Raw genomic sequence first — 26,934 nt, 5'->3', positions numbered from 1 at the left:
CATTTTACAAGTGTCAATGTCTAAAATATCAGAGGACCAGCACACAACATACACATGTCTGTGCTGGCACATAAATGTGTACATTGGTATTTCAAGTATGTGCTCCAGATTATAGATGTGCAATTTTAGAAACTTACACATCTATCATTCCCCAAGTTGTCATGGAACCTACTATTACTTTCCAGAATCACTTTTGGAGGGGAGAGGGGCAAAGAACACCAGGAGATTAAAGGGACAGCATCCTCTAACCCCTCTAGTAGAGTGTTGTACAAAACAAGTACCTTTATACAACCTAGAAGTTCTGAAAGCAGCTGTTAAATTCTAAAAAAATTTAACATATGCTACCATTTTAAGGTGCTCCAATCAGCTTAATGTGTATTAATTTATAATTCCACTATCTACGTATAGCAATTGAAATTCTCTCAAATACATTTTTAAATGGGAGGAAAAGACTTCAGTTGCTCGGCATTCACATATAACACTCTCGATGTGAATGCCTTACTGCAGAGTTCACTATTTGAAAATCAATTTTTCGGATGCGAACCTCTGGCGAGCTTCTTCATAAGTCAAAAAACCTCTCCATAAATCTTTTTTACTGAATTTTTTAATAAAGATTTTATATAATATATTTGAAATATCCCTTGCCAAATTCTCTATTATAGATGCAAAAGGCACTTATCTCATCTGTGGCTTGAGCTACTGGGTATGCTCTAAAGAGAGCCCCATTAGCAAGTACCAGGTGATGATTGAATTAGTATTAATTTATAATGAAATGGGCATTGCCCTACTCTAGTCCTGTCCAAAATATGCTCAGACCATGCCCCTGTGCAATAAACACATATTTGTGATTTGGATGTGTATATCCTGGCTTTATAAAATTAGATAAGTATGCTATATACAAGTCTAAATGCTATTTTATGCACATCCAAGCTGCCACCTCACAAGCAGCATTATTCCAGTGGCTCAGGAGTACTGGGCCTCAGAACCACAGCCCGATGCTCCAAGGCCAGAGACTGCAGGGCCTGTGCCATCCCCCCACCCCAATAACTTCCTCCCACACCCTATCTAGCTCCTCCCCCCCCCAAAAGGCCCCACCTCCATAAAGTAGTTTCCCTGGTGGTCTAGTTTGATTTTGGACTAGAGACCTGCACAGGAATGGAGTTTGCGGGAATCCTCTTTGGGGCTATGGGACTACCATTGAAACAGAAGCAGTTCCTGCAGAGTTCCCGTGGAAGCGTAGCCAGCCTCGCTCTCACCTTATACCAGTGTTTTTCTTTAAAAAAATTGTGCAGCATGTCTCTATCTCTCCTCTCCTGCTGCACAGGCCAGTACTGCTCTCTCTCTCAGGCTCATTTTCAAAAGAGAAGGACTCCCATCTTTCGACACAAATCGGAAGATGGGCGTCCTTCTCACAGGGTCGCCCAAATCGAAATAATCGAAAGCCAATTTTGGGCATCCGCAACTGATTTCCGTCGCGGGGACAACCAAAGTTAATGGGGGTGTGTCGGAGGCGTAGCGAAGGCGGGACTTGGGCATGCCTAACACATGGGTGTCCTTGACCCATAATGGGAAAAAAAAGGGCGTCCCTGACGAGCACTTGGACGACTTTACCTGGTCCTGTTTTTCTTACAACCAAGTCACAAAAAGGTGCCCAAACTGACCAGATGACCACCAAAGAGAATCTGGGATCACCTCCCTTTACTCCCCCAGTGGTCACTAATCCCCTCCCACCCTCAAAAAACATCTTTAAAAATATTTTGAGCCAGTCTCAAATGTCATACTCAGGTCCATCACAGCAGTATGCAGGTCCCTTGAGCAGTTTTAGTGGGTGCAGTGCACTTCAGGCAGGCAGACCAAGGCCCATTCCCCCTCCCACACCTGTTACACTTGTGGTGGTAAATGTGATCCCTCCAAAACCCACCAGAAACCCACTGTACCCACATCTAGATGCCCCCCTTCATCTGTAAGGGCTATGGTAATGGTGTACAGTTGTGGGTAGTGGGTTTTGGGGGCGGGGGTTGGGGGGCTCAGCACACAAGGTAAGGGAGATATGTACCTGGGAGCAATGTGTGAAGTCCACTGCAGTGCCCCCTAGGGTACCCGGTTGGTGTCCTGGCATGTCAGGGGGACCAGTGCACTACGATTGCTGGCTCCTTCCATGACCAAAGGGCTTGCATTTGGTCGTTTCTGAGATGGGTGTCCTTGGTTTCCATTATCACCGAAAATCAGAAACAACCAAGCCCAAGGACGACCATCTCTAAGGACGACCTAAATGTCAAGATTTGGGCGTTCCCGACCGTATTATCAAAACGAAAGATGGCCGTCCATCTTGTTTCGATAATACGGGATTCCCCGCCCCTCCACCGGGACGTTTTGCGAGGACGGCCCCAGGAAAATGTGGGAGTCCCTTTCGATTATGCCCCTCTCTGTCCCCTTCCCTCTTCCCCCCCCCCCCCCCGAGTCCAACGCTGCTTTCTTTTCTCCCTCCTCGGTCCATCAAACCTGCATTGTCTGTCTGCCCTTGCAGCGTTAACAGGCTGCATAGGCTGGTTCCGGATCCTTCTCTCTGTCGGGTCCCACCCTTGCATATATAGGAAGTTTTTGTCACAGGGGAGGACGCAACGGAAGGATCTGATGCTGGCCCAGACAGTCTGTTAATGCTGCAAGGGTTGGCAGATCGCAGGTTTCACAGACTGAGGAGGAAAAAGAGAAAGCAGCGTTGGACATGGTGTGGGGGGGGGGGGGGGAGTCAGGGAAGGAGAGGAATAAGCAGCATTAGACTTGTGGAAGACAGGTTCAGGTAAGGAGCAGGATCAGCACTGAACTTATAGGGAGAAGATTTGGGGAAGGAGAGGGAGCAGCATTAGTTTTTTTTTTTTTTTTTTTTGGGGGGGGGGGGGGTTGAGGGAAGGAGAAGGAGCTGACCACTAGAATTTAATAGGTACCACTACCATACCATTCTGGCTTAAGTTATCTCTCTGTCTTTTGTTTTGAGTTTCTTGCAATGCAAAAACTGTCAGGGTTAGATTTTTGTCCCTGTGCAACTCTCTACTTTGGATAGGAGCAATCCCCTGTCACTCCTGCCCTGGCTGGTGCCATCTCCAAAATGGTGCCCTAACAGTCTCATACTACTAGGGAAACATGACTCCTAATAATAGTAATGCAAGACCACTAGACCACCAAGGAATCTACTGGTAGGCCCTTTTGGGAGAGTCTTTTGTGGGGGTAGGGGGGAGTGGGGAGATTGCACAGGCTCTGTAGACTCTGGCTCAGGAGTACTGAACTGTGGCTTTAAGGGCCAAAGCTCCCGGCACAGTAAAATAACCCCAGCCAAAATACAATGATTTTCTGCCTTTAAGCACACACTGCAAGTCATGTTATAGTTTTTTTTACATAGTAATGAGCAGATTTATATGCATTTGCATGTTTTTACATCTTATTACTTTGTAACCCACAGTGACCTAAATATCACCGTGGTAGAGCAAAAGAAGCTGTATTAGCGCCCTAAGGGGCAAATAATGTGGCTTAAGAACATTACCCCCCCCCCCCCCCATTACATTAAATAGGAGTTAATATACTAATTTGCTGAGGGTTCCTTAGGAATAGCACAAAAATGAAAATACCTTTATCACAACACTACGCCATTTACATATAGTACATGCACTGTCTTTTTTGTGGTAATGTTCCTACAAATTATAAAACTTTAATGCAAAAAAAATGTAACTATACCAGCTTCATCCATTTTACATTGATAAGTAATGAATTGATTTGCATAATTATGCTGCTAATTATACTGCATTTTGCCTGGGTATTGTATTGCACTTTGTGAAAGCCAAATAAATGTATGAATAATGGCAAAGCGCATTTGTGGAAAATTTCTTTGAGGGCAAGTAGGCCATTCTCTCTCGCATATGGGTGATGTCACCCTACAGAATCCAGTATGGACTCTACCCAGTGTTCTGTAACTTTCAGAAGCCATGTGTGAGTGCCTTCTTCATACATAAAGCCCTTAATAATGAAGTCCCTGATGTGATAACATTATCATGAAGTATATACAAACCAGCTCAAGCTCTATGATCAATGAACCAATGTTTATTGGATATTCCAAGTCAGAAACAGGTCTGACTTTGTGAGACTTGGGAATGGATTTTTTATGTTGTAGGTCCTGTACTTTGGAATGCATTACCTCTGAATCTGTGATTAGTTACTAATACCGCAGAATTTAATAAGAGGTTTAAGACTTATGTATTTTCACTTGCTTATTTCACCTCTTAGGGTGAAATATTTATGTTACCAGATAGATATATTAACACTCTGAATTGACATTCTAGTAATCTTTTTGTCTATACAAGTTTATGATATTGTGTTTTTGTTATGTATGTTTTGGTTGTAACCTGCTGTGATTGTTGGATACAGCAGACTATACATTTTAATAAACATAAACAGTACTCTGGGGTGATTTGCTGCTTTTTAACTTGTCAGTTTAGTCTGTTACATCTTGAAGACTCACAACATTTTGTTTTGGTTCCTGTGAATCACCACCTTTAAATACAATTTCTGGCATGGATAGCTCCTTTATTTATTCTTCATTAAAGAACAAAGCAAAAAATTCATTGTGTCTCTCCACTATTTCCTTGTTCTTTCTGAGTGCTCCTTTTACTCTGTGATGATCTAGTGGTCAAACTGACGCCCTCACAGTTTTCCTGCTTCTAATGTGCCTTCCTTATTAATATTGTGCATTTAACATGCCAGTGTTTATGCTAATTTGCCAGTGTTTATAGGGGGTCTTTTACTAAACTGTGGTAATGCTTTTTGCTCGTGGTAGAAATCAGCTGGTCGTAAACACCAAGGTGCCTATTATATTCCTACTCACCAGCATTTACTACCGCAAGCTAAAAACACTACAGTGGCTTAGTAAAAGACCCCCATAAGTGCTTTAAAAATGGAGAAAGGATCCATTGGAAGAAAGCTTGAAGCATTGGTATTTTATAAATTCATAGAAGCACCTGTGTGCCTTTAAATAGCACCAACCGGGGTATGTTTACTAAGGTGCGTTAGCCTTTTTAACGCACCTTTAAAGTTAAAGCACGTTAAATGCTAATGTGCCTATACATTTCTATGCGCATGTGTGGGCATTCTTGTAGACGTTACCACCAGCACATCGGATACTGTTGAGTGCTCGACAACCTGGTAGAGCCGATTTAATGACCGCTGAAGACGCTTTAAAAAGCGAAACATGATCGTGTAGGGTCTGAATGAGGTTGCCTCAATGGACAGAGGAAACGAGAGTGATTCATTGTAAGGACACGGTGTAGTGCCTGACGAAGAAAATATTTTGTATAAAAGAATACAAAGCATCTATCCTGTGTTGATTATGGCCACATAATTGAAGAACATTCCATATTAGAGCTTGTTGTGGAGGATGAAGCTATATGGATCAGTTTGAGTCAGAAGTGCATCAAACATTTTGGGGAAAATAACAAGAACCCATAAGAGAAGAGATATAAGCATGATGTGGGACTGTTGAAGCACTTGGATGAACCATTAACATGCTCTAAAGACGTTATAATGTTTGGTGTGGGAAAGTAGCACATTCCTACCAATAACAGTGTTGCAGAATGGTTTAACAGATATATAATTATTTAAATCTCAAGAATTGTGTGTGGTACAACCATTCAGGGTTGATGTATCATTTGTATAAGTAATAATGTGATTTTATATAGTTGAACGTGTTTCATATGAGTGATTGCATTTGAAAGTGATTGAGGATTTCAGATAACAATAGATAAACAGAAATGTTAAAGGAAAGTATTTAATAAAGATTTGTAATATTTTGCAACAGTTGTTGATAATTTTGTATGTTTTGTGTACATGTCTATGGGTACATTAGCGTTTAATATGCGTCAACCATTAATGCGTGTTAAAATGCTAACGCGCCTATAGCGCACCTTAGAAAAAACATACCCCTAGGCATGTTCTTGCTCACTGAACCTAGGCGCTCTATCATAAAATTATCATCTGTGTGTCCCGGCCCTGTGGTAAATGTTGTTATGGCTGTGCACTGATAGTTACCGTGTGTTAATTCAACTGGTAAGTGCTTACCATGCTGTTTTGAATCAGGTGCCTAAATGTCATATACTACTTTGTGCTGCAACATGAAACAACTTGTTACCATGCCTTTTCATTATTAGCACATTCTTTATTTATAGATGTTGGTATTCTGCCGATATCCTAGTCGGATCACAGAAAAAGACATATAATTAAGATTAAATCACACTTTTCTGGAATATGCTGCCATCTGATGTCCAAGATTCCAGTTCACTCTGGTTAAAAATTAAACTTAAAACCTATCTTTTATGCTAACTTGATTCCTCAGATATCTGGGTCCTACTAACCCCATCACAAATAAATGATGAACAATTCTTGTCTCTGTTTCTATTCCTATGGGCTTACTAAGCAAACCACCACATAAAAACTAACATTTTATAAAGTCCATTTGTATGCAAGCCAATGTGTAAATACAAAGTAATACTATTATTGAGATCCATCTTTATAATAAGCAAGCATGGTGCTGCACATCCTGAATTCAACAAACAAAAGTCTTATTCGTTAAAAAGTTCAAATTATATAAGAATAAATCCTCCTAAACATATACAGCTTTCCTTTATGTCTGCCTTCTTATAATAAAGAATCTTTATCAGGTTCTTATTATATGCTTTTAGAAGCAATCAAAATACCAACTGTTCAATGCTTTATCTCCTTAGATATATTATTTACCTTCCTTGAGAGCGCACTGTTTACCAAACATTCTTTTTATATTGCATGAAGTATCTTCTTTACAGATACAGTCCATAAACCCTGGATAATGTTCAGCTAAATAATGACCAGTTAAGTTACAAGGCATTGCGTCCTTCACTTTGCAGTTTGCACCTGTGTAAGAAGAACAATAATATACATGTTTTAATATGTGGTTAATAGACATTTGGCAGCCAACATAGCCCTGTGGATATCAGCTGAGCTAAAAGAAGGTAGATTACACTATGAGACAGTTTACAAGAAGGCAAATCTTATATTACTTTACATGAATAGGCCCTCTCAGTTGTAAGTCTGTGGTGGGATAAGATGACCATTTGATCATAGTAGTGAATGTGCATGCTGGATGCTCAGGAAATTGAGGGGTCCTTTTACTAAGCCTCGTAAGCATCTATGCATGCCCAACGTGTGCCAAAATGGAGTTACTGCTCGGCTACCGTGTTGCTCTTGTGGTAATTTCATTTTTGGCGCGCGTCCAATAAGCACGTCCAAAAAATAATTTTTATTTTTGGATGCATGTATCGGACACACATAGGCCATTACCATCCGGTTACCATGTGACTCTTTACCACTAGGTCAATGGTTGGCGGTAAGGTCGCAGACCCAAAATGGACGCATTGCCATTTTGATTTTGCCGCACGCCCATTTTCGGCAAAAATAAAAAGGGGCCTTTTTTACAGGCGCAATGAAAATGGATTGGTGCGTGCCCAAAACTCGTGCATACACTACTGCAAGCCATTTTTCAGCGCACCTTAGTAAAAGGACCCCTAACCTCTTATGAGCATGTTTTTACAATGTGTCGTCATGTATCAACGATATGGTACAACTTAGTGTTACGTCTTATATAACTGCTTATTCCAGTTTATATTTATGGCATTTAAGAGAGCATCTACTTATTTGTGCAATAAAAAAAATTATTATTTATGAAAGTGGAATTTTAGATTAAGTTTATAGAGAAAAAAAACATTCACAGTTTCGTCGGCATAGAAAGTGCCATCCTGTGCCATTTCCACACTTGGACTAGATTTTGCCAAATTTCTGAGACAGACGTGGGCTAATTTTAGAAGACATGTGGAGCTTAAAAACTCTCCAGCCAATATTCAAAATGATTTAAGCGGGCAGGAGAGGATCCTGCTCACTTAAATCACCTGGGGCTGTCTAATCCCTGATATTTAGTGGCACTAAACTGGGCAGTGTTGTGGGAAATCGCCTCTAGCTGCCCATTAAAAAATGGGTAGGTCAGGGGTGGTACAGGGGGCGGCACTGGGGAGAAGCCAGCAATTAGGCAGGTGCCAGTAATATTCAGTGCCAGCACCCGCAAAGCTAAGTAGGAAACTATAAGACAGCTCAAAATCTGAACTAATTCTGCCTGCTTAACTATACAGATGCTGGCACTAAATATCTGATGGCACCTGCATAAAGTTTTTCCTTTTTAAATTCCCCTGATCCCCTTCCCATCTCCCTGACAATGCCCTCTCCTTCCGTCTCCCCTCCCCCCAGCTTACTGCCATGAAGAAATCCCCCCAACCCCCTACAATGTTCCACTCCCACCCCATGGGCATAGTTTAGCTGTTTCATTGGGGGGGGGGGGGCAAGGGGTGTGGATTCATATATTTGCATATCTATTTGAATATATACATCTCATACATATTCATCATGGCTATTTAAAAAAAAAAAAAAACAGCAAAATAAAGCACAGCTTTATTTTGCTGTCTGGATCTGTGTACTTTTGGACTCTCCCTTCTGTTACTTAAAAAAAAAAAAAAAAAACAAGCACACACGTACCAGACTAAAATGCTGAATATGAAGCCAGCATATCAAAAACAATAGGGCCAGACACTTTATGAAATAACACAGAACCCTACAAAAAGACACTCAAAACCTATACAGAAAACTTAACACACAACAGCCCTAACCCACCTATGAAAAGACAGTGCTATAAATATTACAGTGGACCCTAGAGCACCAATATACCTGCTACTGGAAAACTGCAACAAGCTGGATTGTTACACATTCCTACACAAAACACTACATACTAGCAGAATCCGTCACCTCATTCACATATGCAGAACACAGACAGACCCACGTGTGATACAAAATAGGGAACCACAAAAATGTCCACAAAAACTGAAATATAGATCTCTTCAAGAAAGCCAGACTCTGTAAGAAAAACAGAAATGTATTTTCTTCTGTACTCTGCAAAATAGAATAGAAAAAAATGTACATTTCACAAAGCAGGCAAACCTTTGGCCATTTTTCAGCGCACCTTAGTAAAAGGACCCCAAGCTTTAGCGTTTAAATTGGTCCACAAAAAAGTCAGTCCTCTCTTTATATGGTGTGCTTATGTGGAGGACTGGAAAAGAGCAGATGTGGTCCCCTCCACAAAAGTGGAAGTAAGGAAAAGGTTGGGAACTACAGGTCAGTAAGTCTAACTTATGTAATAAATAAATTAATAGAAACGCTTTTAAAATAGAGAATAGTAAAGTTTTTGGAATCCAATGGATTGCAGGACCCGAGGCAACATAGTTTCACTAGAGGCAGACAAATCTGATTATTGGATCAAGGGAGAGCTCTAGATGTGGTGTATTTAGATTTTAGCAAAGTCCCGTATATATGACTAATAAATAAACTAAGTGCCCTCAGTATAAGCCCTAACGTGACTGACTGGGTTAGGAACTGGTTGAGTGGAAGGCGAAAGAGGATAGTGATAAAGCAAGCTCATTCTGATGAAAAGGTGTGACCCAAGGGTTGGTTCTTGGGCCATATTTTTAAAACATTTTTGAAAGCAATATTGCTGAAGGGCTGTCTGGTAAGGTTTGCCTCTTTGTGGATGATACCAAAATCTGCAATAGGGTAGACATCCCTGATGGTGTGGCTAACACGAGGAAGGACTTAGTGAAGCTAGAGGAATGGTCTGGAATTTAGCAGCTAAGATTTAATGATAAAACAATGCAGGGTCATGGATTTAGGCTGCAAAAACCCAAGGGAACAGTACAGTTTAGGGAGTAATGAAATTTTGTGCATGAAAGAGGAGCGAGACTTGGGTGTGATCATATGTGATGATCTTAAGGTGGCTAAACAGGTAGAAAAGGCGACAGTGAAAGCTAGAAGGATTCTTGGATGCATAGCAAGAGGAACGTCCAGTAAGAAAAAGGAGCTGATGATACTCCTGTATAAGACTCTGATGAGACCCTTATTTAGAATATTGTGTACAATTCTGGAGATCTCACCTTCAAAAAGATATAAGCATGATGGAGTCATTCTAGAGGGTGGCTACTAAAATGGCCAGTGGTCTTTGTGATAAAGAAGGGCATTTTCAATATGAAGTCTAAATCTGACTTTGGATAATGTTTCCAAAATGTCCAAAAATCGAGTAGTGAACGTGATCATTTTTGAACCGGAAAAATCTATTTTTTATTGGCCATTTCCTAGACGTTGTTGTACTTAGTGTGTCTATCTTTTGTACCATTTTTGAAAAAAAAAAAAGTCCAAGTGAAAAATGCACAAAATCAAGCCATTGGGATGTAGGAGGAGCCAGCATTGTTGCATAAGAACATAAGAGTAGCCATACTGGGTCAGACCAATGGTCCATCTATCCCAGTATCCTGTTTTCCCAAACAGTGGCCAAGCCAAGTCACAAGTACCTGGCAGAAACCCAAAAATCATGGCAGTAGACTGACCACACAGGCATCCCAGCAGAGTATTGGGGCACCCTAGGGGGCACTACAGTGGACTTCACATAAAACGTCCCAGGTACATATCTCATCATTACCCTCTTATATTGTTTGGTGAGCCCTCCAAAACCCACCTAAAACCCTATTGTGCTCAACTATACATCACAACAGTAACCCTTATGGCTGCAGGTGTCACCTATATGTGGGTACAGCTATCATAGAGGTTGGTATGTACTATTTCATTCACTTATTTGGGGGATGGGAAGGGGTCAGTGACCACTGGGGGAGAAAGGGGGTCATGCCTCAATCCCTCCAGTGGTTATTTATTCATTTGGATCACCTTTCTGTGACTTAGTTGTGATAAAAACAGGTCTAGACCAAAACATCTCAATTGTAGCCCTGGATGTTTTTGTTTTCTTTCATTATGGCTGAATAACGTCCAAGTCTTAGGAACACCCAAACACTGCCCCCCAACATGCCCCTGACATGCCCCCTAGTGATTTGAATGCAATGTGGATGAACTGCATAGCAAAATGTTTAGAAAATGGGTTTCGAAAATAGCGATTTGAACGTTTTGGCAAGCAAAATGTCTAAATGCCACTTTTTAAACGTTTTTCTCTTTTAAAAATGATCCCTAAACTGTAGAAAAGTGGAAGAGGAAAGATATGTGGCAATAAATGCACAGGGGTCGAGTATCTTTCAATTGAAAGGAAACTCTGGAATGAGGGGGCACAAGATGAAGGTGAAAGTGGATAGACTTATATGTAACTTGAGGAAATACTTCTTCATGGAAAGGGTGGTAAATTAATGAAACAGCCTCCTGGTGGAAGTGATGGAGATAAAAACAGTATCTGAATTCAAGAGAGCTTGGGATAAGAACATAGGATCTCTAAGGGAGTGACAGGGAGAATAGTGGCATGGAGGGGAAGACTGGATTGGATATATGGAGGGGCATAATCAAAAGGGGTGCCCACATTTTCCTGAGGACGTCCCGGTGAAGGGGCGTGGAAGCCCGTATTATCGAAACAAGATGGGCGTCCATCTTTTGTTTCGATAATACGGTCGGGGACGCACAAATCTAGACATAAAGATCGTCCCTAGAGATGGTCGTCCTTAGACTTGGTCATTTCTGATTTTCGAAGATAATGGAAACTAAGGACGCCCATCTCAGAAATGACCAAATCCAAGCCTAAATGTTGAGATCGCCGGACTTAGAGGTGGCCGACCTCGGTTTTCGCCGATAATGGAAACCGAGGCTGGCCATCTCAAAACATGCCAAATGCAAGCCATTTGGGTCATGGGAGGAGCCAGCATTCATAGTGCACTGGTCCCCCTGATATGCCAGGGCACCAACTGGGCAACCTAGGGGGCACTGCAGTGGACTTCATAAATTGCTCCCAGGTACATAGCTCCCTTACCTTGTGTGCTGACCCTCCCAAACCCCACTACCCACAACTGTACACCACTACCATAGCCCTTACGGGTGAAGGGGGGCACCTAGATGTGGGTACAGTGGGTTTCTGGTGGGTTTTGAAGGGCTCACATTTACCACCACAAATGTAACAGGAGGGGGGGATGGGCCTGGGTCTGCCTGCCTGAAGTGTACTACACCCACTAAAACTGCTCCAGGGACCTGCATACTGCTGCGATGGAGCTGAGTATGACATTTGAGGCTGGCAAAAAATATTTTTAAACTATTTTTTTGAGGGTGGGAGGGGGTTAGTGACCACTGGGGGAGTATGGGGAGGCATCCCTGATTTCCTCCGGTGGTCATCTGGTCAGTTCGGGCACCTTTTCATGGCTTGGTCGTAACAAAAAAAGGACAAAGTAAAGTCGTCCAAGTGCTCGTCAGGGACGCACCCCCTTTTGTTTTTAATTATGGGTCGAGGACGCCCATATGTTAGGTACACCCAAGTCTGGCCTTCACTACACTTCCGACATGCCCCCGGGAACTTTGGTCATCCCTGCGATGGAAAGCAGTTGGGGACGCCCAAAATCAGCTTTCGATTATGCCGATTTGGGCGACCCTGTAAGAAGGACGCCCATCTTCCGATGTGTTGAAAGATGGGTGCCCTTTTCTTTCGAAAATTAGCCTGATGGTCTTTATCTGCCTACATTTTTCTATGTTTCTAATTGCTGAATATTGCACTTAACCACATTATGAGATAGGTGGCTGCATAAACCCAGATATTCAATGCCAGTGTCCAGGCACTGCTGTGGGCTGAATATCTATTCCCTGAGAGTATGAATTATCCCCTGACAGAGATAGGAAGTTGGTGCTCATCAATGTCACTGTTTGCAGCCATCAGCTTCTTCCCAGAATAGGGTTTACAGATGGCAGCTTTGACCTTTACTCTTCTCTGACTAAGTTTGGGAAGCAGTGTCCCTGCTACTGGCCTCTTCTGTCTTAGGGCATCCTGTTCTTTGGAAGACCAGCTGTGGCTCAAACTGACTCTCTGAACAGTTTACTGCAAAATGGGAACTCTTCAGTCTTTTTCTTGAAGCTCTAGGGGACAGTTGAATAACAGACTGGAAACCACTATAATTACTGTTCCTACTCTTTTGTCCCTTGAATGAGAAGCTAAGATTTTGCTGGACCCCTGGGTAGGATTCCTCACTCACTGCTACTCTACTTCATTTGTAGCTAGATCCCTCTCTGGACCCCGTCTTGGGGATGAAGGACATGGCTTCTCCCCTGTAACTGGATTTTATACTCCTGTCATAAAACTCCTATTTGAATCTTATTTGACCAAAGTCTCTGATTGTACCACATACTGTTACCCTTTGATTGGCAGCTGCTTTCTTGAGCAGGGGCCAGAATGTTCTGTCTGCAACACTAATGATATAGTGGCCCTTTTACAAAGGCACACTGACAAATGGCCTGCGGTAGTGTAGACACGTGTCTTAGGTGCACGAAGAATCATTTTTCAGCGCACCTGTAAAAAAATGCCTTTTTAAAATTTTTAGCAAAAATGGACGTGCAGCAAAATGAAAATTGCCACACATCCATTATGGGTCTAAGACTTTATCGCCAGCCATTGACCTAGCGGTAAAGTCTCATGCGGTAACCGGGCGGTAATGACTTACACACGTCAAATGCCACTTGGCGCGCGTCCAATACGCACATCCAAAAATAAAAATTATTTTTTCAGACATGCATATCAGATGCATGTCAAAAATGAAATTACGGCAAGAGCCACGTGGTAACTCCATTTTGGCATGCATTGGGCGCATGTAGACATTTACGCAGCTTAGTAAAAGGGCCCCATAGAATCTTGGCACCCTGCTACACTAGATTGAAAGATATACTGAATAGGAATGACCTCTTATTTACATCTGCACATAAGCAATAATGATAAGCAATAATGATACCCAGACCTTTTTGCTACATTTGTTGCAGGGCTAGATTATATCTGAATGAATATATATATATATATATATATATATATATATATATATATATATATATTCATTCAGATATATAATTGCATTTTATTTCATTTTACTATTTCATGCATTATTACATCTAATATGTTTAGTTCATATTATTATTGATGCTCTTGCCATTTTCCTTGGTTACCTATTATATTCTGGTACAAATTGAAAGAACACTTAAAATCATTTATTTTTGTTCCCCAGTCTTTCAGATAGCTTTCTGTGGAGATAAATAAATGCTTATTTAAAATCAACAGCCTTTGTATGCTCTGCATATTGAATCCACAGCTGTATAAACATTGTGAATAATCATAATACTAATAATTGAAATGTGAGATTTAACTCAAATATACTGCAATGTGCTAGTTAGTGTTCAGCGTACCTTATTATACGTGAGTCTTTCCAGGCTATGCATTTTCATTATTAAAGTTAAATGTAATAGTCGGACAAAAGGAGGGAGAGACATTCATAAAAGTCTATAATGTTTAGAAGGAAAAAAGAACTCCATAGAAAAAATAGAAAAATTAAAAATAGTACAAAGTGTGGGCTTAGCCAGTGTTTGCAGGTAGACCTTTTGGGTTAATGTCCTGTGATATTTTTATAGTATCTTACAATTGTTTCTATATAAGGGTTAACACAAATTGTAGGAAATAAAAGCTGTGGTCAGAATTTGCCCTCTCTCAAAATACAGTGACTACATCTGGTAGTCATTTTTTTACCAATCTTTTTTCTGATTTTAAATCTGGCTCCTTGCAATTGTCATCTTATTTAAAAAAAAAAAAAAAGCTGATAAAGCATTTGAGTTAGAAATATTTATAGTTATTGTGTTTAATTTAGAAATAAATTGCAGATCTTGGTGGTAAATAAAGTTTACTATGAAGAAAAATATAATAAATGGAGTATAGCAGTGACTGATCCAGGGGCTAGTTCTGTTCAATATTTTGTGCATGAAAAGTGAGAAGGGGTTAAGAGATTGACTGCACCTCTGTGCCAATGATATTAACTTCTACAACAGAGTGGATATACCAGAGAGTGTGGATGGCAGGGGAGCTGCTTCATAATGCTTGAGATATGATTGGCTACATGGCAGCTGTGATCTATATCTATATTGCAATAAACTCCTCCTGGTGCACTTCTATGCAAACTCTGGCAGTCCCTCTCACTGTGGCCCAGATAATAACCCGGACCCCCCCCCCCCCACTCCATTCCTCTGGGGGTGCTTCCTGGAATCCCTTCACCCCTTTAACTGTTCCATTCTCTGTAAAGAGGACCCGATAGGGACTACACAACATTAGCAAGCTCATATGAAAGCCTTTGGGGCAAAGAGTTATTTCAAGTCACCTTCAAACATAATGCAAACCTTAATGCAGTTCAAAACAAAAACATTAACAATTCTTTAAAGAAATAGACCCTGAGCCATCATGCACAAAAACAATTAGGACCCTGTTTACAAAAGTGTACTAGTGCTTTTAGCGTGCGCTAATGGTGGAGATGCCCATAGGAATATTATGGGCATCTACAAAGCGCGCGCTAATTTTTAGCAAGTGCTAAAAATGCTAGTGTGCCTTTGTAAACAGGGCCCTTACTTTTCTCAAACTTAGCAACAATTTCTACCTTATTCAAACCAGGGCTCTTCCACTCTCATGAACCAGTGCTGTAGTCCTTTATATACTGGGCTTAGGGGCCCTTTTACAAAAGGGTGGAAGGGATAGAGCGGGCTTGGTGCACAGCAAATCAGGCTTCCCTCCTGGCTTGCCCAGGAGCCCAGTGGTAGTCCTGCTTTTGCCGCGTGCCACTTCCAGCGTTAGAAAATATACTTTTATTTTCTAGCACCGGGCTAGCACTGGAGCCCTCACCACCTTTTAAATAGATGGCGGTAAGGGATCCAGCTGTAAATGGCCGCATGGCAATATTTTGCTTACCGCACAGCCGTTTACCGGTCTTCCTGAAAAAAAGGCCCTTTTACCGATGGTGGTAAAAGATGACCTCGGCGCATGGTAACCTGCACGCCGATGCCACCACGGGACAGCTTTTACGCTGTTTGGTAAAAGGACCTCTAAATTTGTAGACAAAACGGAAGTGAAACTGGAGAGGTGGGGCCAGAGTCAGGGCCAGGAGTGGGACAGGGCAGGAAATGGGGGTGGACGAGGGCTGGAACTGAACTTACTCTTAAACACACAATACTTCATTTGTGGATAAAAAGGAAGCTGCAATTTAATGTACATATATTTAGAAAATTCAAGTATTTAATTTAAAAAATGTTAAAGAATATCACCTATAGTAGTACAAATTTGCAACATTATTCAAAATGGCCCTGTTTACTAAGGCACGTTAGCATTTTTAATGCGCCTATAATTAGCGCGCACGCTAACAGTGTAGGCGTCTATAGGGATATGGTAGGTGTGTACACAGTTAATGTGCATACATGGTTAACTTGCATTAAAAATGTTAACGCACCTATAACGCGACTTAGTAAACAGGGCCCAAAATCTTGGACTAACCATTGTTTTTCTCAGCATTTATACATGTTATACCACAGTGTCCTCCCCAGAAAGTTTTGGCAACCAGGTGGCATGAAGGAATAGCTGGGTAGGGGCATAGGAATATTACACAGTGATATAAACTTTTCTGTTATTTAAAAATACAACCACTTTATCTCTGCAATTAGATAGACATTAGGGCCCTGTTTACTAAGCTGCGCTATAGGCGTGCTACTGTTTTTAGCATGTGCTAAAACTTAGCATGCGCTAACACTAAAGATACCCATAGAAATATATACTAATACTAAAAATGCTAGCACACCTTAGTAAACAGGGCCCTTAAAGTAATGCATAATCCAGAGGAAAAATTAAATGCATAATTTAACATTAACTGATAATTTTTTGCAACAAAGGAAAAAGCGGTATAAATATTTATTTGCATTTTGCTCACACCTTTTTCAGTAGTAGCTTCAGTAGTAGTTACATTCAGGTACACTGGATATTTTTCTGTCTCAGAAGGGCTCACAATCTAAGTAATGGAGGGTTAAGTGACTTGCCCAAGATCCAGTGGCGTAGCCACAGGTGGGCCTGGGTGGGCCCACTTTGAACTCAGGCCCACCCAAAATTGTGACACTCTTGCTATGGCTGGTGGGTATTCCCAAACCTTGCCAGCTGAAGATTTTTTGTCCTTGGGCAGCCAGCGCTCTTCCAAATGTCAGCCAGCAGCACTTGCCTTGAGCTGACACCAAGACCGGCCCTTCTGCACATGCTCAGTTTTCACACATGCAAAAGCACTGAGCATGCATGGCCTGCCGGCAGCATCATCAATTTGAGGCAAGTGCTGCTGGCTGCCATTTGGAAGAGTGCTGGCTGCTCGATTAGTAGTAGGAAATCTTCAGCTGGCAGAGTTTAGGGATCCCACCAGCTCAAGTATTTAATATTTGGGGTCTGTGGGCAGGGAGGGGTGGACAGAAGATCAAACTGGAGGGGTACCGGGGAGGGGGAGAAATTTCATGCCCACCCACCTTGGGCTCAGGCCCACCCAAAATTGGCTATCTGGCTACGCCCCTGCCAAGATCACAAGGAGCAGCAGTGGGATTTGAACAGGCCACGTCTGGGTTGCAAAACCAGTGCTGTAACCACTAGGCCACTCCTCTACTTTTTTTTACAAATAATATTGAAAAACAATCCATAATGGCTAATCTTATTTTAAAAAATCTATATCTATTAAAAAAACATTTATACAGACATATATAAACATACATCAAAAATGAAAACAATAAGAAGGAATGGCATTTCGATCTGGGGTCCAAGATGGCCACTCTTACCTAAAAAGTTGAGGCTCTTTTCTGTTGATTTCCTCAGAGGAGAAATGGGGAAAGTGCCTGCACACCCCACTCAGCGGAGGTACACCCCTGTGGGGGGTCCAATTGATACATTTGCGAAGAATCCCAAATTACAGCTCAGTGAGTCAAGTGCAACCACACTTGAGATGCTATTAGGTAGTGGAATTTCTGCTGCATCCTTAGGGCTTCAAGTCACGCTAAGCCTCAACATTAGAGCAACCCCCCTGCAATTGTGCTTTTTCAGTTTTCCAGCAGCCGCTAGTGGAGTACTCCAACCACAAGTTGTTGGAACTACCCAGGAGTGAGTAGGAGAAGAACAACCACCTTCCAGCAATGCCACCTGGTCCCACTCTATGGGAATTCCTGGTGTGCAACTGGAGCCCGTGTATGACCAGTGGGATGTTATCTTATTTTATTAACTTATTTATAAATTTTTGTATCCTACTATTTTCCAAAACAAGTTCAGGTTCAAAGTGGCTTACAATTTTACACTGACACTTTTACAGTTAGATGAAATTTCAATTAGAAGGTGTTCTTAGCCATATGCAGTTTGTGTTGTTAGTTACAGAATTTTTTTGAAAAGGTAGGTTTTCAGTTCTTTTCTAAGCTGTAGATAATTAGTGATGCTTCTTATGGCCTTGGGTATTCAGTTCCACCATTTTGAGCCTAGATAGCTAATTCCGGCCATGTAGATGGTTTTGTAGATTGTGTTTCTGAAGTTTGGTAGGTGGAGAAGTAAGTTCCTGGGTTGCATTTTTTGGGGATAATTCGATTAGGTTTAGCATATATCTGGAGACATTCCAAATAGTATCTTATAAATGAGGGTGCTTATTTTGAAGAATAGTCTTGCCTTGATTGGTAACTAATGTAATGTTTCCAGTAGTGGGGTTGCTCTCTCTCATATTTCAGTTTTTTTAAATATCAGCCTTGCTGCCATGTTTTGGATGGTTTGCAATGATTTTAGTGGGCTTTCTTTGCATCCTGCATATGCTGCATTACAGTAGTCTAGTTCTGACAATATCAACGATTGTACTATTAGCCGGAATGATTGTCTTGGAAAATAGTCTCTGATCCTTCTCCGTTATGGCTGCTATCAAAGAAGTGGGTGAGCAGACTTCAGATACTTCATCGAGAATTGTATCTATGTCAGAATTGCTATAATTTATTATTACTAGCCTACTGAAATTACTCTGGATGTTACGTGGCAGTTGATTGTGGAATTAGGAAAGACTCATCTCTGAGACTAATAGTTTGGCTCAAAAAGTATAGAAACTGGAACAAAAAGCTCATAAAGACTCTCTGACTTTGAATAAGTTGACTGACCGTATTGAAAAAATTAGAAAAAGATATGGAAACTCGAACTTTGCAAAATACAATTGTAAAAGGTGTTATGAACTGGGGGGGGGGGGGGGGGGATGTGAGTCTTTGGAGAATTTCTTGAGAAGCAATAATCTACGTTTAAAAAAAAAATTTCCCCATCTTATAAATGTTACTTTAAGAGATATGTTAAAAAAGTATCTTGTTGAAATTTTGAATATTCCAGAAGAAAATATATCATCTTTTCCTCAGATTTACTATTTGCTGTGTCCCAAACAGACTAGTAATGCTCAACAAATTTTAGATGAAGCTGCTGCTCCATTAGATGTCTCAACTTTGCTTGAGACATCAGAGAGTGACGTTCCAGCTAGTTCTACATTGCTTGAAGTTGTACCTTTAGCCCCAGATAAGCAATGGCTCCTGTGACTATTTTTTAGAAGAGAAAACAAACTTCTATTAATTCAAGATTTGGGTCTTTCCAGACATTTCCAGAGACACCCAGAGATGCAGTAAGCAATTTATGTTAAATAAGACCTGGAGGCATATTTTCAAAGCATTTAGACTTACAAAGTTACCACCGTGTCCTTCAGATAGGTACTACTTTTTTTTTTTTGTAATTTGATTTTTCTGTGTCATCAGATATTAATCTGTTAAATATGTTTCTTTGATCCTTTTCACCTTACTTCTCTAGCAACCAAGCAACTAACTGGGAGTGGTTTACTATCAGTGTTTGAGCAATCTGAGAATGATTAGCTCTATAAGAAAGATTTGCAGTGCTTTATTTTTTTTCTTTGTAAGAATTATCCTTGATCTTCCATACTATAAATCTTGGATCCCTATGCTTGTGCACTTTAGTTAGACAGTAACTACTTATTTTTCCTTATATTTACCTGACATGCTTTTGGGAATATATTATATATTTTTTCTATATGTAATTCCCTATTAGGTTAGGGGTTACTAGCAGAGTAAGTCCCTGCAGAGATTCACTGGGGCAAGTGACTGGGAGGTCTCCGGGTGGGAGGATGCTGAGCCCGAGGGGAGTAGCTTTGGAATAAAAAGCAGAAAGAAAGTGCACTGAAAGGAAGAGTGACAGGGGAGGTGAAGTTAATTGTTAATAAACGAGTTAGTTGCCCTTGAGAGCAGGGGCGTAGCCAGACATCCAATTTTAGGTGGGTCTGGGCCCGAGGTGGGTGGGCAGAACTCCACCCTGTCCCACAAGTGATTTGGTCTCTTCCTCTCTTGCCTGCATGCCATATAGTCTATAAAACATTCCCCCTCCCCCGCATACCTTTTAAATAGCAGATTTTCACCGGCAGCGAGCAGCAGCTAGTACACACTGCCAGTGGAGTAGGAGGGGGGGGGGGGGGTCGGAAGGGGCAGTCCGCCCCGGGTGCACGCCCTCGGGGGGTGCCGGCCCCGCTGGTTTCCTGTTCCCTCTGCCCCGGAACAGGTTATTTCCTGTTCCGGGGCAGAGAGAGCATGGAACCAGCGGGGCTGACACAGCTCCGAGTGACGTGCACTCGGGGCGGATCGGCCCTCCCGCAGGTAAGAATGCGGTCCAGGAGGGGGTTCGCTCCGGAGAGGGGGTGCGCCGCGGTGACCCGCCCCGGGTGTCATTAGCTCTCGCTAAGGCACTGCACACTGCTCACATTGGCCCCACAGCCTTCCCTCCGATGCAACTTCCTGTTTCCGCATAAGTTGGAATACATCAGAGGAAAGGCTGTGGGGCCGGTGCGAACAGCATGTATCAGTCACTGCTCACTGCAGGCGAAGATCTGCTATTTACAAGGTATGCAGGAAGAACAGTTGTTGGGAGTTTTCAGCGGGTGGGGCTTGGGGATCCCTGCCAGCCACATCATAGATGTGCTGCTACTAGGTGGGCCTGAGCCCAAAGTGGGTGGGCCTAGGCCCACTCAGGCTCACCCTTGGCTACGCCATTGCTTGAGAGGGGAAGTTGGGTTCTTGTTTTTTGGTTTTCTGTTTATTGCTATGGGTCTTGCTGTAAAATAAGTTTATCTTGTTTGTAAAATGAGTTTATCTTGTTGGGCAGACTGGATGGACCATTCAGGTCTATATCTACCATCATTGTATCGTACGAGGGAATAATACAGTATTTCTAGGATGGGCGAGACAAATCGCTTGTTCTTTTGGCTGCTGTCGGTGAGAGGGTGCTGGGCTCAATGGACCCTTGGTCTGATGCTTATGTACTTATATACTTACTATGTCTTTGGTTGCCTGCAAGCTCCTGCCAAGTGACCAGAAAAAGAAGGGGGACCCCATTTAATAAAGAATTGAATCCATTTGGCTAAGCTCTGGGTGGGTAGTGGAAAGAGCCAGCCTAGGAGCACGAGATAGGAGCCAGGGAGTGCCCATCCCATAGTCAGGGTGAGCCAATGCAAAAGTCACTCTGGGTGGAGGTCAGGCCTCGAGGGTCTGGACCTGAGAGGAACACAGCCTTTGGAACACTATCTTTGGGGTTAGACATGGACTGGAGCTGTACAAAGTGTAAATAGTCCTGTTTCTGAGTACTTTCTATGCAGTTGGAATGTTTCTGTGGTTTCAAGTTGAAGAATAAACTGTTTGCGTTTTAAGCTGCTGACTATGGAGTGGTCATTTTGGACTTTTAGAGAATATAAGTGTCTTTTGAAACTGACTAACTTAACAGCCAGCCTTATCTCCCATAGCAGAATTTGGATTTGTATTGGCATTCCTGGGGGAGAAGAGGGTAATCCCACCCGCTAACACTTCTTTCCCCAGGTGGGAGGTGCTACGTGCCAAGTGAGTGAATGAGTTAGGGTCTGACAGAGTCTGCCTTTCACAGGAGTTCCAGCCCACTTGGACCACAGACCCATGAGTGCCCAGGTAAAGGGGTATTACATGAACAAGTTCTAATTGATTGGTTTGTATATTAATTAAATCACATACATAAATAATTAAAAACAATAAGAAATATTAATTCTGTAAAAACATAATTTAAATGTTTCAAAGATGTTTGGTGTGACACAGTATTATAAGTACATAAGTAATGCCACATTGGGAAAAGACCAAAAGTCCATCGAGCCCAGCATCCTGTCCACGACAGCGGCCAATCCAGGCCAAGGGCACCTGGCGAGCTTCCCAAACATACAAACATTCTATACATGTTATTCCTAGAATTGTGGATTTTTCCCAAGTCCACTTAGTAGTGGTTTATGGATTTGCCCTTTAGGAAACAGTCTAGCCCCTTTTTAAACTCTGCTAAGCTAACCGCCTTCACCACATTCTCCGGCAACGAATTCCAGAGTTTAATTATGCGTTGGGTGAAGAAATATTTTCTCCAATTTGTTTTAAATTTACTACACTGTAGTTTTATCGCATGCCCCCTAGTCCTAGTATTTTTGGAAAGCGTGAACAGACGCTTCACTTCCACCTGTTGCACTCCACTCAATATTTTATATACCTCTATCATGTCTCCCCTCAGCTGTCTCTTCTCCAAGCTGAAAAGCCCTAGCCTCCTTAGTCTCTCTTCATAGGGAAGTCATCCCATCCCTGCTATCATTTTAGTCGCCCTTCGCTGCACCTTTTCCAATTCTACTATATCTTTCTTGAGATGCGGCGACCAGAATTGAACACAGTACTCAAGGTGCGGTCGCACCATGGAGCGATATAACGGCATTATGACATCCTCACACCTGTTCTCCATACCTTTCCTAATAATACCCAACGTTCTATTCGCTTTCCTAGCCGCAGCAGCACACTGAGCAGAAGGTTTCAGTGTATTATCGACGATGAAACCCAGATCCCTTTCTTGGTCCGTAACTCCTAACGTGGAGCCTTGCATGACGTAGCTATAATTCGGGTTCTTTTTTACCACATGCTTCACCTTGCACTTGCTCACATTAAACGTCATCTGCCATTTAGCCACCCAGTCTCCCAGTCTCGTAAGGTCCTTCTGTAATTTTTCACAATCCTGTCATGAGTTAACGACTTTGAATAACTTTGTGTCATCAGCAAATTTAATTACCTCGCTAGTTACTCCCATTTCTACATCATTTATAAATATGTTAAAAAGCAGCGGTCCTATTGTACTTCTTATAAGTGTAAATATGCTCCGCATCCACAAAATTCCAACCTCCCCCCATCAACAGGTAGTCTACTTAGAAGTCACCACACAAAAAATATTGGGTGCTAAGGTGCGTTAGCAGAATGAGCATGCGCTAAATGATAAGACGCCCATAGGAATATAATGGGTTTTTTTATCATTTAGTGCACTCTAATCATTAGCATGCGATAAATCCATTAGCACACCTTAGTAAAAGGACCTCATTCTGATTCTCATGTCACCTGAGTAATAGAAACATAAATCTCTCTACTACCAGGCACACTGTGAAATGCAAAACTTGAAAAAATATCCCAACTCAATATACATGTAGCAAACCTGTCATAAAATAGTAGCGCTGATTCCTAAGTTTCAAACAACAAGAACCTTACCTATGAATAGGCAGCACTACAAATATTACACTGAGCACTAGAACACCAATATACCTACTATTGGTCAAACAGAACAAGTGGGACGTCTATAGATCTCTACACAAACTACATGTCTGTCTTCTGACAACTTTCTCCAGTGGCTACTATTTGTCCTTTCTTCTTTCTCCTCTGGTCTTCTTCTATTCCCTCATATATGTCTCTGACATATTTATCCTTCCCTTTTATTTCTTTCTTCCCTTTCTGTTCTGCCTTTCTCTCCACTCAAATGTCACCATCTTTCTCACACTTTCTCTTTTTATTTTTCATCTACCTATGATTTCCGATCTGAGGAAGAAGGGCAACCTTCGAAAGCTAATCAAGAAATGTATTAAGTTATGTACAATAAAAAAGGTATCATCTTATTTTCTTTTCCATGTTCTATTTTGTTTGATTTCTATTGATAACCTATAAGAGTGGACTAACATGGCTACCACATCTCTCATCTACCTATCAACTTTCAATCGCCATCTCTCAGTCTCTAACTCTCCCATTTCTGCTCAGGGCCACCAAGAGACAGGGCCGAGCCTGGGACAGGGCTGCCTCTCCACTCAGGCTGCAACCGCAACTGCCACCACCACTGCCCCTCCACCCCCCCCTGCTCCCCCACTCAGGCCGCCGCTGCCAACACCGCTCCCTGCACTTACCTGCATCTGCTTCTCCTTCAGTTTGTTTACGCAATCACCTGAGTCCCGATCCACAGGAGCAGAAGAGAGACAGACTGAGGGAGCAGAACCTTCTGCCTCTCGGCGGCTCTGTTTCTGCTTACTCCTTCCTCAGTCTCCTATTCCCATCTGTCACCCACTCCCCGTTGCCACATTTTAAACCCTCTGTACTCACTATCTTCCTCTAGCTCATCTTGACAACCTTTCATGGTCTCTCCCACATGATTCATCCTGTTCAGCATCTTCTCTCCCTCCACCTTTGTAGCTCAGCATCCCCTCTCTCCCTCTTTCCTTTTCTCCACCCCATACTCTTGTAACCCATCATCTTTTCTCTCTCTCTCTCTCCCCCCTTCTGTCCACTTCCACCCTTGTAGCCCATCTTATATCTCCCTCTCTCTCCCCCCACATTTGTAATCTAGCATCTCCGTCTCCTCTTCATTACCTATCCCTAACAGTGCATCTTCTCCATTTCTCTCGCCTTCCTCCTCATAGTCAACATCCCCCTCTCTTTTCCTTTCTTCTTCCCCCATAGTTGGCATCTCCCCCCCCCCCCCCACTGAGTCACCATCTTTCCCTTCTCTCTCCCATTTTTTCTTTTCTTCCAATAGTCAGCAAGTCACACAGATGACAGAGGACTGAAATCTTAAGAGAGTTAAACTCGGAGTTATTTTGTTTGGATTGCCCTGGGGGAAAAGAGAGAAATCTCACCTATCAACATCTTTCTGCCCCAGGGACCAATAGGGACCAATGCTGCCTGCCTAAAAGGGGACATCTGCTAGGTCAAGCCCAAAACCCAGGAATGCTCCTAAGGGGGTGTTATATATATTTGGGTACCGTAGGTATTTTCTGTCCCTGGAGAGCTCACAAATTAATAACAAAAAAATTTGAAAGAGCAAAAGTGAGAGTTGAATCTGGATCCTTTGGTTTTCAGGCAGCTGCACTAACCATTATGCTACCTCTCAACTCTGCATGAGATTTACTAAGAAGTTAATTTTAAAAGATTTTAGTACCATGAATGTCAGTATTTCCTTAAGCTGTCATAAAGCCCCATAATCCTTTGCTAGTTAGATATAACCTTTGCCTGTCCTTGCCCTGTATCTGCTAGTTGTTGCCATAAAAATGATACATCACAAAAGCAGAAGTTCTGATTAACCAGTGTGCAGTGGCGTTCCTAGGGGGGCTGACACCCGGGGCGGATCACCGATAGGCTCCGCCCCCCAGCGAAAGGACACCCCCCTGCGAAACAACCCCCCCCCCCAAGTGCACGCCGCTAGGGGGGTGCCGCGTGCGCCTGTCCTTCATTTGTTCCATGCTCCCGCTCTGCCCCAGAACAGGAAGTAACCTGTTCCGGGGCAGAGGGAGCATGGAACGAACGACTGACAGGCGCGCGCGGCACCCCCCCAGCGGTGTGCACCCGGGGCAGACTGCACCCACTGCCCCCCCCCCCCCAGGAATGCCACTGCCAGTGTGTGACACCACTATAACTTCTCTCTCTCTGTCTACAATTGTAAGTAAAAATGTCTGTTTCTCTGGCTTGTTTACTGGGACCCTTCCTGGCTGGAGTTGCTTCTTAAACTATTTCTTGTATGCATTCCTAAAAGCTGGTGTGCCTCACAGACAATGAGGTACTGGATATGTGCTTCTGGGCAGTTTTACAGAGATGCTGTGCCAGGAACATGGGAAATGGTGTTTAATTCACTTGGAAGCGAACAGAGAGCATATTTGCTTTTATCCCACAAGAGGGGACCAGAGATAATGATCTTTATAGCTTGCATAGAGAAACCTTTTTATAGCTAAGAAGATGCTTGCTTAAAATGTGTTCTATTTACTGTATATGCTGATGTTATGGGTTATATCTCCTCATAATAAAACTTACATAAGAACCATGAGCTGCCCTAAACTGTTTTTGTCTAGACATCCATTTCATTACTTGGGGCCCTGCTTACAAAGGCATACTGGCGTTTTTAGAGTATGTTATTGCCCATAGGTGATCGTTTTCAAAAGAGAAAAATGTCCGAAAAACATCTAAGCTGCGTGATTTTCAAAATTCTGATTTGAGATGTTTTTCTCTGCAGTTTGTCCAAATTTTAAGGGGGTGTGTTTTGACTCATGTGTTCCCAAAAGTTAGACATTTTTCTGCTACAATGGAACAAAACCAAAATGTCTAGGGCAAAAATTGAGATGGTTTTGTCTAGAACTGTTTCAAACATGACTAAGTTTCAAAAAGGTGCCCTAAATGACTATAACATGACCACTGGAGAGATTAAGGCATGACCCCCCCCCCCCCCCCCTTAATCCCCCAGTGGTCACTGTCCTTCTTCCACCCCCTAAAGATATGACAGTGGCACTACATACCAGACTCTGTGACAGCTCCAGATATGATGACCATTCCTATTAGAGCAGTAAGCTGGTGCCAGGAGTCTGTACAGCCTGTCAGGACAGGCTGCAGGTAGATTAAGGGCCCTGTTTACTAAGGTGCGCTAGCATTTTTAGCATTCACTAAATGCCAGAGACACCCATATATTCCTATGGGTGTCTCTAGTGTTAGCATGCACTAATTTTTAGCACATGTTAATGTTAGCGCATCTATAGCGTGGCTTAGTAAACAGGACTCTATGTTTTCAATTTCCAAAAGACTTTGATCCTCAGGTTATTTTTGCCTATGAAGGGAACAGGTTTTGCTTTCTGTTTTGAATAA

The 26,934-nt window shown here is 42.3% G+C and overlaps 1 protein-coding gene across 1 annotated transcript in view; it reads right to left on the bottom strand.

Annotated features, from left to right (window-relative positions):
• LOC115464803 (GDNF family receptor alpha-like) overlaps positions 1–24,466 on the bottom strand; it is an 83,949-nt gene extending 59,483 nt beyond the window's left edge. The window contains exons 1-2 of the mRNA XM_030195163.1: positions 24,412–24,466; positions 6,778–6,930 (exon numbers count right to left, since the gene is read on the bottom strand). Of these exons, the coding sequence (XP_030051023.1) occupies positions 6,778–6,930; positions 24,412–24,466 (208 nt within the window). The remainder of the gene's footprint in view (positions 1–6,777; positions 6,931–24,411) is intronic.
• Positions 24,467–26,934: the final 2,468 nt, after the last annotated feature.

This window comes from Microcaecilia unicolor, chromosome 3, assembly GCF_901765095.1.
Source record: "Microcaecilia unicolor chromosome 3, aMicUni1.1, whole genome shotgun sequence".
NCBI lineage: Eukaryota > Metazoa > Chordata > Amphibia > Gymnophiona > Siphonopidae > Microcaecilia > Microcaecilia unicolor.
Note: the sequence above shows the minus strand (reverse complement) of the source record. Positions and strands in the feature narration are given on the sequence as shown.